General features: G+C 39.6%; 1 protein-coding gene across 5 annotated transcripts in view; it reads left to right on the top strand.

Annotated features, from left to right (window-relative positions):
* bsna (bassoon presynaptic cytomatrix protein a) overlaps window positions 1–16266 on the top strand; it is a 211151-nt gene extending 194885 nt beyond the window's left edge. For 4 of the 5 annotated variants that reach the window (XM_020051929.3, XM_020051926.3, XM_029124075.2 and 1 more), the window contains 5 exons: window positions 317–448; window positions 565–620; window positions 4914–5041; window positions 5264–5357; window positions 15027–16266. In XM_020051929.3, coding sequence (XP_019907488.3) covers window positions 317–448; window positions 565–605 — 173 coding nt within the window. In that variant the 3' untranslated portion in view covers window positions 606–620; window positions 4914–5041; window positions 5264–5357; window positions 15027–16266. The remainder of the gene's footprint in view (window positions 1–316; window positions 449–564; window positions 621–4913; window positions 5042–5263; window positions 5358–15026) is intronic. The other variant, XM_020051925.3, reaches the window with a different exon arrangement.
* Window positions 16267–16796: the final 530 nt, after the last annotated feature.

Raw genomic sequence — 16796 nt, 5'->3', positions numbered from 1 at the left:
TTAGCAGTTCATCTTGCAAGTTGCTACAATGTGCACAGCTGATCAAAAATGGCCTATTGCAGGCAGTTGAATAGACCAGTTTAGGACAGTTTTGTGGAAATAGTGTGTAAACCAACCTGTGAGGCCTTAATGACTATTGGGAGATAGAGGTGGAAAGCTAATGCAGTAGTCACATATTTAAACAGTTGTGATAGCGTGTACTAAACAAGACTATTGTATTAACCAGAATCAAATAAGATTTAACAGAAGTTAAATACATTTTAAGATGAATTCCTGCAGGTCTAATTGAGCTCTACTCATCATCCTCTTCGTGCAGGCTCCAAGGCCATCCCTAGACCCGGTGGTATCGGGAGCGCGGCAGCAGGCCAACCGGGGTTGGAGGGGGAAAGTCTCCTCTCTAAAGTCCTGCCAGGAAACCCTGCAGAGGCAGCAGGGAAACTAGGAGAAGGTGCCATGTTCCACCAGTCTAACTTCTACAGTGTATTCTACTTGCTAGTATATGCCTACACAACAATTGTCTGCCTAAATGTGTCTCACTCATTTCTGTCTGTATTTCTCCCACAGCTATCTCCGGTTTTGGCAAGAAGTTCACCTCGTTGTGGTGAGGTGTTAAGATGAGGGTAAGTCTTCACCTGCCACCAGCAAGGGGCACAATTTCAAACAGTTTGTGGGATGACAATGGCTTGGGTGCAGCGGATAGCTTAGTGGTTAGAGCATTAGGCCAGTGACCAAAAGGTTGCAGGTTTGCATCCTTTGAATCCTATTGAATAATATGCCTTTTCTGCTCTTGAGCTAGGTACTTAAAGCAGAATAACGATCAATATCTACAATTCTTCAGACATGGAAATTCCAAGTCATGGAATATCAGGGAATTTTGTAGCATGTTTAAATTTTAGTTGCCATTTATCAAAATGTATTTTCCATGCAGTATTCTTCTTTATCAGGTTATTTCACGCATTTCCCGTATTGCGTATTGTTATGGTTAGGCTACTTCATTTTTCAGCGTCCATTTATCCCCTTCCTGCTTGTCAACTGGCAATCACTTGAGTCAAGATATGTGGTCTCCTTTACCTGCTAACAAAGGCAAACATGCCAGGAAAATGTCAATTTCAAGAGCTTTGGCTACATACGGAGGACTTCAAAGACTGGGTGTTAAAAGTAGATGACAGAAAAGTTAATTGTAAAGTTTGTAAAACTACTATCGATCTATCAAATATGGGAGAGGGAGCACTTCGCAACCACACAAACAGTAAGAAGCAGGCTACACCTCATGAAGCCGACAGGAGCATCATCTTAATTGTGCATTACACCGATCAGCCATAACATTATGACTACCTGTCTAATATTGTTTAGGTCACTTGTTTGCTGCCAAAACAGCCCTGACTCCACTAGACCTCTGAAGGTGTGCGGTGATATCTGGCACCAAGACGTTAGCAGCAGATCCTTTAAGTCCTGTATGTCGTTAGGTGGGGCCTCCATGGATTGGACTTGTTTGTCCAGCACATCCCACAGATGCTCGATTGGATTGAGATCCGGGGAATTTGGAGGCCAAGTCAACACCATGAACTTGTTGTTGTGTTCCTCAAACCATTCCTGAACCATTTTTGCTTTGTGGCAGGGCGCATTATCCTGCTGAAAGAGGCCAATGCCATCAGGGAATACCGTTGCCATGAAAGGGTGCACATGGTCTGCAACAATGCTTAGGTAGGTGGTACGTGTAGTAACTTTCACATGAATGGCAGGACCCAGTTTATCCCAGCAGAACATTGCCAAAAGCATCACACTGCCTCCACCAGCTTGCCTCTTTCCCATAGTGCATCCTGGTGCCATGTGTTCTGCATGTAAGCGACGCACACGCACCCGGCCATCCATGTGATGTAAAAGAAAACGTGATTCATCAGACCAGGCAACCTTCTTCCATTGCTCCGTGGTCCAGTTTGGATGCTAACTTACCCACTGTAGGCACATACGCAACAAACTGCGATGCACTGTGTTCTGACATCATTCAGAACACACAGATGAGCTACAGTAGCTCGTCTGTTGGATCGGAACAGACCAATGTCGCCGGTTTACCGGTTTCCTTCCTTGGACCTCTATTGATAGGTACTGACCACTGCAGACCGGGAACACCCCACAAGGGCAGCAGTTTTGGAGATGCTCTGTCCCAGTCATCTAGCCATCACAATTTGGCTCTTGTCAAAGCCGATCAAATCCTTACGCTTAAACTTTGAGGACAGAATTTTCACATACTGCCTAATATATCCCACCCACTGACATGTGCCATGATAAGATTATCAGTGTTATTCACTTCACCTGTCAGTGGTCATAACGTTATGGCTGATCGGTGTATGTTTAAGCAGTGAAAACTTAGTTTTGTACTGAAAACGTCTGTGAACTAGCAAATGAAGCTCGCAAATTGACGGGTTTAAAATACTGTGGGCTGGTTGTCTGCTCAGTGCTCTGCACACATCTTGCTTGGTTTTCCGTTCATTAAAGGTCATGGAAATTCTGCTTTTTAGTCAGTAAAAAGTCAGGTAATTTGACCATTCTGCATACTGTATAATCTTCCATCCATCAGAATATTGCTAAACTAATTGCCAGGAAAACCCTATAATTTTGTTTCCCATCTCCCCATTTGGGTAACGTTAGCTAGGTCTGCCAGCTAACTAGAGTATTTCATTCTCACATGACCTTGCGTTAGCTAGTTAGCTAGGCACAGCACAGCAGTCACTGCATTCTTACCTGCCTTTGTGGGATTTCAGGTGTCTTGTAAGGTTGGTTGTCACATCAGTAATTTTACTTTTGCATACTGCTGTCCAGGGCTTGACATTGGAACCCGCCAACCCGCCAAATGCGGGTAGAATTTTGCTGTGGCGTGTAACACTGTCATCCTAGCCACTTTGGCGGGTGGCATTCTATATACCTACACACAGGGTTTTTCCTGCATTCAAAGCTCATAGACAACAACCTTACCAAAATCTCGCACCGCCTCTGTGTGTTGTCATAGTGAAACATGATTTTGCGCTCATATATAAAATACCAACGAAACACTGCAGCTAAAATGACAATGGGACGAAACCTTTTTTCATACTGAATGTTGCCAGGTAGAGTGTGTTTCCGACCCAATTGGGCTATTTTTAAAGAGAATACAGTTTATGGTCAATGAAATCTGGCAACGTTGCATGCAGGACCACTCAGGTCCAGATTACACGGAGATGAGTGTCAGAAAAACAATGGATCCTAGTTTTCTTTCACACCCAAACATGTCAAAATATTAAAACGTAATAACCTCAAACTACATCTAATCCGCAAAATATTTGTAACATTTTTCAGTTGACTTCTAGCAGTCTAAAATTACAGTTTTGTTTTTAAAGAGATTGCGAGACAAACGAAGATGACAGGCGGAAAAACCATCAGATTAGGGTATGTACTATCACCAAAAGCCTTAGGCTATATATGAAATATAGAGTAAAAAAAAAAATAATTAACTTATTTAAGTTACTAACAATATAAATATATGAATGTGAAGACGCTGGATCAGCGACAGCAGCAGAGCCTGGTACAGCTGAAGTCGAGGGAGATTAACAATGTCAAGTCAAGGCAAAGATGGGGGAAAATAACTTGACAAAGCTGTTTCATAGAATAACAAGAATAGACAACAATAATATTGACTGCGATTTATTATAAAGCTGATGGGTGATTTCCAATTTCTTTTTAAATGACGTTAATAGTTCTAGGTTATTTTATATATATTGCTTGCATATTTTGGTTGATGTTAGGGAGGACATTGTAGCGTGTAGCTGCACAAGTGGATATGGACAACAGGGCAGATTTAACACTATAATAGTTGTATTTCACTGAGAGGTGTCCGGTAGAGTGGGGTTACCACTTTTGCCTAATAGTGACTGAACCAGTGAACAAGACTAAGATGTAGCACACCATAGTCAAATTTTATCAAATAAAACGTAATTCCCCAACAACAAAATGGTGGCTAGTGAAAATGTTGAATGGCTAGTAACTTTGGAAAACCACTAGCCACAGTGGCTGGTGAGCCCTGCTGCTGTCCTTTTCCTTCCACCAAGGACATAGTCTTGGAATCCAAATGCAACGATTTTCAGGGCCAATCTAGATGCCATGATAACTAGTTCTCAATCACATCCGACCTGTCAACCCAATGTTGACAGCTGAACACTACAACAGTTTGAGTGACATTGAGAAAAGTCCTATTAGAGTCGAGTGTTGTTGTGTTTCGCCCCCATCCTCACCCACTGGAAGCGTGCTGAGAACATTGAACTGTAGGTCTTTGAGTGTGGGGCAGCGCCAGCAGACTGAGGGGAGAGAGGATGTTGGGGAAACAAGTCTCTCGAGTCATACAGTTCAAATCCGAGTTAAGTCATAGATGCTTAACTCAAAGTCGAGTTGTGTTTTCTTTTTTTAAAGTCAAGTCTCACTAAATATTTAACTCGTAAGTCCCCATTTCTGGTATGTTCATAAATTGCTTGAAGTAATTGTTGGACTGTCTCTCAATGTACAAAACTCTCTCACCTAAGGAGAGCGGGGTTGAGCCTGCACCAGTGCTAACATCTTGAAAGATGTTGCTTTGGCTCCTCTGTGGAGGAGATATTCATTGTTATCCTCTTTACCCTAATTTTTCCTGTTTGTTGTTTTGAATAAAAGCTTCTGTTAAATTGTTTAAATGTAAATGTTTATAGACAAAATAACTTTACCTCCTTGTTCTCAGCGTGTCCCTTGCTGTTTGGGTGGGTAATTTTTTCCCCAAGACTTTACATTTCTGAATTCTGAAGTGCATTGTATGTAGGGTTAGGGTCTCCCCATAAACCTGAGCTATGATTTTAAAACCGTATGACAGCTCACCTCAGTAAAGAGTGTGTCTCAAGATCTTGTTTTTTCAGGTGCTTGTAAATGTTATGTAGGATGTTGTGAGGCTTCGTACCAGAAATACCTAGGAAGACCGTGAGAAAGAAAAAAAGAGGGAGCGAGGGAGAAATACAGCAATGATAGAAGAAATCTGAGCGCAATGGTGAGTCCAAAATGTTGATTGGCCAGCTAAAGCTTCCTCTTTTCCAGAAAATTGCATACAAAAAAGGAATATGTATTTTACAAAGAGAATGAACATGATTGATCCTGAATCTGAAATCAGTACATAAAATGTATATGTATTTCAAGTTGTAGCATTTAAAAAAACTGAAATGATAATGATTGATTGTGTCAACATTGTTTGGTTTTGCTGTTATTTTTTTAGCCAATGAAGACTGGAATCAATGGACACCTCGTGCCCCAGGCCTGAGCAAAAAGTTGGCAGAGAAACATCGCTGCTTTCTCTGGCAGGCAAGACAGTAAGTAATGAGCAATGACACATCGAACTAGATCAGAGCAAGAGGGATGGAGGACACCTCTCAATACACTTTAAATCTAGTGTTTTATATATTATAATAATTGAGATGCAACACCCTCTCACAGCAACATACAGTTAGGTCCGTAAATATTTGGACACTGACACAAGTTTCATATTTTTGGCTCAATATGCCACCACAATGAATTTGAAATGAAACAACCAAGATGGAATTGAAGTGCAAACTTTCAGCTTTAATTCAAAGGGTTGAAGAAAATATTGTATAAAACGTTTAGGAATTGCAACCATTTTCATACACAGTCCCCTTATTTCAGCTGCTCAAATGTAATTGTACAAAATAACACAATCATAAATAAAATTTTCATTTTTCATACTTTGTCAAGAATCCTTTGCAGAAAATGTCTGCTTGAATTCTGGAACACATGGACATCATCAAATGCTGGGTTTCCTCCTTTGTGATGCTTTGCCAGGCCTTTACTGCAGCTGTCTTCAGTTGTTGTTTGTTTCTTGGGTCTTTCTACCTTATGTTTTGTAGAAATTTACATATTAAAGAGCTGTAATTCCTAAACTCTTCCTCCAATTTGGATGTGAATACCTTCAAATTAAAGCTGAGAGACTGCACCTTAAGGCCATATTTTTAAATGTAACTTCAATATGTTTAGGTAAACAGACATAATAACAAAACTTGTGTCAGTGTCCAATTATTTCCGGACGTAACTCTTCATGCTGTTGCACCAATTCAGCTGAGAAGTTTAGCATTGTTCATGAATACTCTTAGTTGTTGCAGAAATGTTTTACTTTTTGCATCCATGTCAGATCAACAAAACTCTCTTCAGTACACTTATGACTTAAAAAAAAGATATATATATATATATATATATTCATATGGTGCTGAAACGGTTCAGTACATATCTGCATCTCTTAAATGTGCTCCAAATTGAATTTTTCTTTCTTTGCACTTCTGTGTATTATGTCCATATTATGTCTGCAGTAACACTAGAATAATGGTTTTCATGGTTGTACTTACCCGCCAGTGTTTGGATTGGCTGTAATATTTTCCTATCGATTTCTGCGCCCTGGCACAGCACTGTTGTTGAAGTGGGAATGCAATTCGGATGGGGCAGGCAGCCAATGTAGAAATCGTTGTGTCATGGTTGCTAAAACTGTTTGCTGTCATTTGTGTTTATGTGGGAAAACATGCACTAAATAGTGTAAGGGACAAATAATGAGCCATTTGTCCATCTAAATTCCTGTGAAATATAGATGTTTTCCGTTATTTTCTCCTTTGGTAAACATGATAAAAAAAGTGTCTATTTATAAACTCAGAAGTTGGACATTTAATTAGGGTAATATTGTTCAACAAAAAACACATTTTAATTAAATAACACATTTTTCTCCAAAACATGTTACCATATATACACAGATGAGCCAAAACATGCCAAATATGCTGTTGGTCCTCCGCGTGCCGCCAAAACACTGCCGACCTGCCGAGGCATGGACTCTATAAGACCCCTGAAGGTGTCCTGTGGTATCTGGCACCAAGACATTACAGCAGATCTTTCAAATCCTGTAAGTTGCATGTTGGGGCTGCTGTGGATCGGACTTGTTGGTCCAGCACATCCCACAGATGCTCAATTGGATTGACATCTGGGGAATTTGGAGACCAGGGCAACACCTTGAACTCTTCTTCATGTTCCTCAAACCATTCCCAAGCAATGTGTGCAGTGTGGCAGGGCGCATTATCCTGCTGAAAGAGGCCACTGTCATCTGGGAATATCATTGCCATGAAAGGGTGTACCTGGTCTGCAATCATGTTTAGGTAGGTGGCACATGTCAAATTTCCCTGCAGAACATTGTCCAGAGCATCTCACTCCCTCAACTTGCCGTCTTCCTACAGTGTATCCTGGTTCCATCACTTCCCCAGGAAAATGGCACACAGCCGTCCATGTGCTGTTAAAGAAAAGGGGACTCATCGGACCAGGCACCCTTCTTCCACTGCTACAAGGTCCAGTTCAGATGCTCTCGTGAACATTGTATGCACTTTCGACAGGGGTCATCAGGGCACTCTGACCGGTCTTTCGCTATGCAGCCCTATACACAGCAGGTTTTGTGACACATTCCTCCCGTAACCATCATTAACATTTTCTTCCACATTAGACCCTCTGTCGGTTTGGACCAGACGGGATAGCCTTCATTGCCCTTGTGCGTCGATGAGCCTTGGGCATTCACAATACCATGTCGCCAGTTTGTCTGCTGACCGGGAGAACCCCACAAGCCTTGCCTTTTCAGAGATGCTCTGACCCAGTCATCTGGCCATAACAATTTGGCACTCAGGTCTTTACTCCTGCCCATTTCTCCTGCATCCAACACATTGACTACAAGTACTGATTGTTTACATAGCGTCTGATCTACCCAGACCTTGACATGTACCCTTGTAGTGAGGGCTGAAAGAGAGTGGATCGGAAGGTTTACCACATGCCTCCATATTCTAAGTAAATAAATGTTTTTGTAGATGATAGAACTCAGGGATGCCCACAATGGCATGTGTCCCTGGGACCAACCTAGACCCAGACCTCAGGAATTTTTTCCAAAGCTGTATATTCCAAAGTAATACAGTTTAGTCCAATCAAGTAATAAAGTTATTATACAAAATATAGTTACATATATTCAACATCATCCCAACTAGTCTAAAAGTCTACTAAGTATACCATAAGACACACTTTAGCACGAAGGTGTGCTAGGAGCTTCTGTTAACGATAGACTACAATGACTACAATACAATGTGTTATGACTACAATACAATGTGTTGGGAGGTCTTTTTAAGGATGACAAACTCCTAAATATGAAAACAACACAACATGTTGGGAGGTCTTTTTAAGGATGACAAACTCCTAAATATTACTACAATACAACGTGTTAGGAGGTCTTTTTGACAAAGACAAACTCCTAAATATGACAACAACACATGTTGGGAGGTCTTTTTAAGGATGACAAACTCAAATAACATTTTGGAAACATTGCTATTTATCTTAAAATCAGACATCTAAATCACTTCCCCAAATAGTCATTAGCATTACTTTACCTTGGCAAACACAATGAACGCAAAGGACAGGAACTGTCCCACTTAATCAGTGCAAAATTGGACGGGGCATTACCACAAGTTGTTGTCAGACATACAACAAGGACAGTCATTTCTATAACGTTCTTGTGAAGTTTGATCCATAACCCGTACAGTACATTAAAGCATATCAGACTATTTAGCCCTTTATGGGAACAGGGGAAATCCAAACTCTACAGATAAATGTCCACAATAGCATGCATTCAGTTGCATTCCAGTTTGCTCAGAGTTTCACAGCTCTCCATATAAGCTCAGGAGGGTGGGGTTGATGGCCCACATGTGGTGTTCCAGATCTTTAGAGATGCGGATGTTATGCAGGACCCATGATTAACATCACCAAGCATGTGTTGGAGACTTGGTGAGGCCAGACACCCGCTTCGTCGAATACACTTCTACTCTTCCTCAACAGATATTTCTCATTACGCTACACCTTTGTTAGGAGATGATCAATGTTATTCACTTCACCTGCAAGTGGTCTTTATGTTTTGGCTCATCAGTGTATACAGCTGTATATATATATACATTACCGTTCAAAAGTTTGTGATCACTTTCCCAAATGTCCTTGTTTTCCATGCATGAAATGTGTTTGAATATGAAATATAGAAAAATGAATAGGAAATATAGTAATTGAGGTTAGAAATAATATTTTTTAACTGAGATAATAATTGTTTGCATTAATTACAGCCTTGTAGACCTTTGATGTTCTAACTGTGAATTTGTTGAGGTAATCTGAAGTGATTTCACCCCATGCTTCCTGGAGCACCTCCCACAAGCTGGATGGGCTTCTTATATACCTTATGGTTAAGCTGCTCCCACAACAGCTCAACAGGTTTGAGATCCGGTGATTTTGCTGGCCACTCCATTATAGACAGAACACCAGCTGACTGCTTCTAAATACTTCTTGCATAGTTTGGAGCTGTCTTTTGGGTCATTGTCCTGTTGTAGGAGGAAATTGGCTCCAATCAAGCGCTATCCACAGGGTATGGCATTGCGTTGCAAGATACAGTGATCTTCTTCAAGATCTCTTTTACCCTGTGCAAATCTCACATTTTACCACCACCAAAGTACCCCCAGACCATCACATTGCCTCCACCATGCTTGACAGATGGCATCAAGCACTCTTCCAGCATCCTTTCATTTGGTCTGTGTCTCACAAATGTTCTTCTTTATGATTCGAACACCTCAAACTTAGATTTGTCTGCCCATAACACTTTTTTCCTATCTGCCTGTCTAGTGTCTGTGTACTTTAGGCCAACTTAATCTTTTCTTTTTATTGTCCATTCTGAGATAGGGCTGTTTCTTTGCTAATCTGCCTAGAAGGCCAGCATCAAACACTTCTTTCTATTCTGGTTAGAGCCAGTTTGCGCTGTTCTGTGAAGGGAGAAGTACAAAGCATTGTACGAGATCTTTAGTTTCCTGGCAATGTCTCAGATGGAATTGCCTTCATTTCTCAGAACAAGAATAGACTGGCAAGTTTCAGAAGAAAGTTCTTTGTTTCTGGTCATTATGAGTCTGTAATCAAACCTGTAAATGCTGATGTTCCAGATACTCAATTAGTCTAAAGATGGCCAGTTTTATTCCTTTTTTTAACAGCACAACAGTTTTCAGCAGTTTTCAGCCTCTGTATACCTATGTAAATATTCCATACAAAATCTGCCATACAATAGTAATTTAGAACATTAACAATGTCTTTACTATATTTCTGATCAGTGTGAGGTTACTTTAATGGACTGAAAATTTGCTTTCCTTGGAAATTGTGGACAAGGAATGTGACCCCCAACTTTTGAGTGGTAGTGTATGTATGTATGTGTAAATACACTATGTTCATATATACGGTAGGGTGGACATACAGAGGGTGACATCTTAGGTGACAAGAGGGTGACAAGGTAGGGTGGGTACAGAAGGCCATTATTATGTCTGTAGTGTAGTAGTGAATATTATGGCAAGAATAGATCAAATAAGCAAATGAGAAACATAATTACTTTAAGACATTACGACTTTTTTGTTACTAAATTATTCCATATGTGTTATTCATATATTCAAAGTGTAATTTTTTCACCATTATTCTACAATGTGGAATATACTAAATATTAAAAAAATACTTTTAAATGTTGTTTAAAAGTGTGTTGGTGTATCCAATCCTTTGACTATCCAATCCTTTGACTATCCAATCATATAATTAGAATATCATCAAAAGGTTGATTTATGTCAGTAATTCCATTCAAAAAGTGAAACTTGTATATTATATCCATTCATTACACACAGACTGATATATTTCAAATGTTAATTTCTTTTAATTGTGATGATTATAACTGACAACTAATGAAAATCCCAAATTCTGTATCTCAGAAAATTTTAATATTACTTAAGACCAATACAAAAAAATATTTTTGGAAATGTTGGCCAACTGAAAAGTATGAACATGAAAAGTATGAGCATGTACAGCACTCAATACTTAGTTTGGGCTCCTTTTGCCTGAATTACAGCAGCAATGCGGCGTGGCATGGAGTCGATCAGTCTGTGGCACTGCTCAGGTGTTACGAGAGCCCAGGTTGCTCTGATAGTTGCCTTCAGTTCTTCTGCAATGTTGGTTCTGGCGTATCGCATCTTCCTCTTCATAATACCCCATAGATTTTCTATATGGTTAAGGTCAGGCGAGTTTGCTGGCCAATGAAGAACAGGGATACCATGGTCCTTTAACCAGGTACTGGTAGCTTTGGCACTGTGTGCAGGTGCCAAGTCCTGTTGGAAAATGACATCTGCATCTCCATAAAGTTGATCAGCAGCAGGAAGCATGAAGTGCTCTAAAACTTCCTGGTAGACGGCTGCGTTGACCTTGGACCTCAGAAAACACAGTCGACCAACACCAGCATGACATGGCACCCCAAACCATCACTGACTGTGGAAACTTTACACTGGATTTCAAGCAACGTGCATTCTGTGCCTCTCCTCTCTTCCTCCAGACTCTGGGACCTTAATTTCCAAAGGAAATGCAAAATTTACTTTCATCAGAGAACGTAACTTTGGACCGCTCAGCAGCAGTCCAGTCCTTTTTGTCTTTAGCCCAGGCGAGACGCTTCTGACACTGTGTCTTGTTCAAGAGTGGTTTGACACAAGGAATGCGACAGCTGAAACCCATGTCTTTCATACGTCTGTGCGTGGTGGTTCTTGAAGCACTGACTCCAGCTACAGTCCACTCTTTGTGAAACTCCCCCACATTTTTTAATGGGTTTTGTTTCACAATCCTCTCCAGGGTACGGTTGTACGCTTGTACACTTTTTTCTACCACATCTTTTCCTTCCCTTCGCCTCTCTATTAATGTGCTTGGACACAGAGCTTTGTGAAGAGCCAGCCTCTTTAGAAATGACCTTTTGTGCAAGGTGTCAATGATCGTCTTTTGGACAGCTGTCAAGTCAGCAGTCTTCCTCATGATTGTGTAGCATACAGAACTAGACTGAGAGACCATTTAAAGGCCTTTGCAGGTGTTTTGAGTTAATTAGCTGATTAGAGTGTGGCACCAGGTGTCTTCAATATTGAGCCTTATACACAATATTCTAATTTTCTGAGATGCTGAATTTGAGGTTTTCATTAGTTGTCAGTTCTAATCATCAAAATTAAAAGAATTAACCCTCGCAATATATCAGTCTGTGTGGAATGAATGTATACATTATACAAGTTTCAACTTTTTGATGATATTCAAATTATATGACCAGCACCTGTAAATACAAATACTGTGTCTTGCACTATATTATGGAAGAAGAGAGGCAGAGATTAATTTTGATTGAAGCAAAATAATGTCCTTGTCATTCGTCTGTCCACATCCTATGTGTATTACATACTAAACGTCCTCCTTCTGTTGTCTGCAGTAGGCCTATCCTGTAATACCATAATAAGCTTGCGTGAACCCTCTCATGAACCTAAACACATTTTTGCTCTGTTAAACCTCTGCCTGACTGCACTGCAACAGCCATATTACTGTGACATCCATACCCAATTATCAAAGGTCCCAGGTCCTGTTTCTGTGCACAACCAAGTTTACGGACAAGTCTGAATGTAAATGTTCAGTATACATGAAACAACACTTCCAAAAAAATTGAATGGTTTATTTGAGATTTCTTTGAGGGAGAATGTCATCATTTAACTGTCCTTGTGTGTGGCATTACATCATTCAATGTTTGCAGCATTTGTGTTGTCTTCTACCAGTTAGTGTGAAAAAAGAAAACAACAGATGTTAGGGTCTGTTTATGCTGGTGCCTGTTTGTGACTGAACAACCGACACTCTACCTTCAAACATTGGTAGTCAGGTTATCGTTTCTCGTTTTTTTATAAGGCATCAATGAGATCAGTTATCTGGTTATTAACTGGAGGGATCATATTCAGAGAACAAAGCACGCTGTCTGATTATGGACTGGCTCTTTGTGTAGTAACGGTATAAAAGGATGGATAGGAGGTTGAGTGATGTGTGCCAGATTATGTGTGCCAGACTATTATGTATCCTTCCACCTCCCCTTGAGAGCCCTTCTCCACTCACCAACCAACCAGATACACTGTAAACCTTTCAACTTCTCACTGTTCATCCAAACAGCACAGACGTATATCATGTCAAGAACCATGTCAAGGAGCAAACATGTAGAGAATCAACCAACCACATCTCTTTGAAAGTTTATTAGGGACTCTTCCTCATCAAATAATTCACCCATCCCCATTCCCCTGCACAATGGCTCTTAAAATATTTCAGTAGTAATTTGCAGTAGTAATGCATGATTGCTCAGCTACATTGAAAATTCCTCCCTCAAGAGTAATTGACTAGGCCCAAGACTAGAGCTCTGAAATCAATATTTCTCAGGAACAAAGAGTGTTCCTGAAAATTGTTATTTGGTAAATTAACAAATTTTTGGGGATCTGATTGAGGATCTGATCAATTGTAATCAGATTGTGCCTGTGTCATGTTTTTCACGATCAGGTCTCATGGACCCCTGATAAATACAACTGCCTTTTTAAAACTGCATTGCATTTTTAAAAATAGTTTTCACAATTTTTAGCAGTTTTTCTCAGTTAGCTTTTCCCAAAACAACAGCTACTCTTCCCGGGGTCCTCATAAAACACCAGATGTGACATATACACTAATATACAACCGCACCAGGGTTTTCTAAGCAATACAAAATATTTTACCTTATTTTACAATTTGCACATCATAGAATTGCTCTAAAATGATCATCAGAAATATATTTTAACTATTTGATTTGAGTCCTGTAGGTATTAAAAAATAACTTTACTGCTCTGATCTATAAAAAAAATGTATCAGTGTTGTTTTCTTTATTTCTAAACGATATGTATAAAAATACAGATTATTGTTTTATTATTTAGATCCGTATTATACCATATTCCCATTTTAATGCTTTTATCAGTAATTGCAACCCTGTTTGCTTGCATAGTTAAAGATGCGTTCTAGGTCTTTTGTGACTAACAAAGTGTATTTCAAACCTCTCATTTTGTTCTGGATGTGTTGTTTATATGTGAATAATCTATACGTGGAATCACTATCATACCTCAGCTAGCCATAAAACTCAGAGTCAGAAAGTGAGTGTTTTTGATGCAATGGGGCACAATTCAACACATACAGGACATGACAGATTATAAAACTTTTCATGAACAGTTTGGGCTGGACAGTGCTACTTTTACAATGACTGGCAAAATCATGGAATTCATCTTTGAAAAGAAGCAGTTGTGTAGAGCAGAGAAAACATTTGCGACACTGAGTTCAGCTCTACCATGGGTACATTTGAGGTTCCACAATACCATTCTATACCATTATTTTTTATTTAACAATGTTGATATCCTGAAATCTATGGAAGTTGACAGAAACACATAATTCAGGAACAAATACACATGCACATTTTATGAATTAAACACTACTTTGATGGAGAGAGCACATGTTAATGTAGATACCAAAGTACCAACCCTGTGAACACACTGTAAAGCCCTGTTCATTTTCAAAGGTTCCATTAGGTTCTATTTGTCATCTAAAACAGAGGAGTGCAACTGTGCAAGGTCGTTATTCCATGATGACTAACCACTCGTCATGTGACCATAGTCCCAGTCTGTCTCTCCCTGTCATCATAGTATTCTCATATACAGATATGCTGCTAACAGAATAAGTAAAGCCTCAATTAGAGTTTACCATCTTTTGTATTAAAGCAATACATGAGAAAGTGAATGTTCTGCTTTTTTTGTTCGGTGACAGGCTGCCATTTCCTTATAACCGTGATATTTAATGATTATCACTGTTACTATTTTGTGGAAAGTGTAAAAAGTGATAAACGGGGTGTTATGGAATGGAGATGAATTATAATTACATAACCTGATTTATCTCACTACACATTCTTAGTCCAGCTTTTCTTTGGCTTTTCTGCCATCTAGTGTTGAATCATATAATATCCATCTGTTGTTCAAATGTGCATGTCAATTAAGGCTATACTGACTTACATATATACCAGGATACCAGTAGCTTGACTTTGTTTTTTCATTCTCCAGATCTTTTTGAGGCCCCAAGACTGCAATGCCCCCAGCCAAAGAACCAGGCCCAGTATACACCTTGCCCCAGGTACAGCCAATGACCACAGTCAGCACTGAGGTCAAAAGCCCTGGGGAAACCTCCAGAGAAAGTCTAGCTGGACAGAGAGCCTGGTTTCCTCAGTCACACTGTCTGGGTTTTCACCACCAGGTTGGCACTGGTCAAACAGATATCCTTTGGAAAACAGCCTGTATAATAAGGAATAAAATGGGCTTTCTATTAAGGAATACTCTATCCAGCATCTCTGTATGACGTTCCTGGGACAGCCTGGGACACCTCGTGACACCCCAAGAAGCAGCTGAAGATGCTACCCCCTAGTCTGTGGGCTGTGTGCGCCTGGGGGCGTAACATATCCCAGGGGGCGTGGCCATGGTGGCATGCTAGAATCCTTGGTTCCAAAAGCCTGTGCCCAGACAAACTCCTCTCACCTCCCAAAAAAATAAAAGAACACTGAAGCGCTTCATAGGTTTTTCTGGTACTAAAGACCTCCTGTTTCATGTGGATGCTGACAAACAAATTTGAAACAAAAGACATAATAATGATGAATTGGATGGCAACTCCACTGTTGTCTCAGTTTTTAATCTCTACATTCCAAAATGGAAGAAGGCCCTGTTTTTTGAATGCAGATGTTTGTGTTTAAAAAAAAAAAAAAATAGCCCCTCTTGCAATGTGTCTAAGAAGTGTTTAGTGGATTTAGGATTTGGAATGCATGAAACTTTATAAACAAGACCTTACACTGTTCACCATTTCAATCACCGAGGCCATAAGACACTGGATAATGATGATAATTTAAAAAGCTCAGTAGGATTTCTCAAAAAGAAGAAAAGTAGACAACACTGAATCTGGCCACACAGGATGGGAGGATCATCATTCAGGAGGTTTTGGTTACACCATGAAAGCTGAATGTGGCCAGGTTTGTTTTTTAGCCATTGCAAAGCCATTAATAAGAAAAAAACAACCCCAAAACATTTGGGTTTCTTTCGTTTCTTAATCTCTCCACAACGTTTGGGTATCTGATGTAAATTTTTGTTGCACTGTATTTGCCTAATTTTCTGTTACAGGATAGCGGATTCGCCTTAATCATTCCATGTTTTTTTTAATTTAAAGCGATAAATCTTATTTTTTTACATTTTCTGTCCATTAAGCAGATTTTTCATTGCAGTCTTTTTTATGTAATAATAATGACAGCTGGATCACTGGCTACAAGATTTATTTATATATTTTTATTTTGTTTCATTTTTAAGTTTGTAATTATTGATATTATTTATTTTTTCATACATTTGGGTTTTTGGTTCCCATAATTATTGATTATATTATTTATGATTATTAATAATGAAAAAGCAATAGTATGTAGAAGGAAGTCAGTAAAGAGCACAATTGTGTCATTTAAAAAAAGTCTGTGGTCAGGAATGTGTTGCAGCTATACCTCTGTGCAATGTTCTACTATCACGTTGAAGGCCACACCTGGGTCGTATTCACTAGGCACCAAACAGAAGAGACTACCTGAAAGTGTCCAATAACAAAAGCTTGTTTACTTTCTCTGTTGCAAAATTTCTTGCTACAGTGTACACTAAATGAATACGACCCTGGAAGACCCATCTGTGCTTTGCTACTGCCCAGACAAGGCACATCATGTCTGCCCATAATGAAACGTGAACACTGCAAGACAGCAGAGAAGCACTGAATACAAATCAGTGCAAATCACCAGTGAATCTAACTTGAAGTAGTTT

This window comes from Esox lucius, chromosome 12 (genome assembly GCF_011004845.1).
Source record: "Esox lucius isolate fEsoLuc1 chromosome 12, fEsoLuc1.pri, whole genome shotgun sequence".
Lineage (NCBI taxonomy): Eukaryota > Metazoa > Chordata > Actinopteri > Esociformes > Esocidae > Esox > Esox lucius.
Note: the sequence above shows the minus strand (reverse complement) of the source record. Positions and strands in the feature narration are given on the sequence as shown.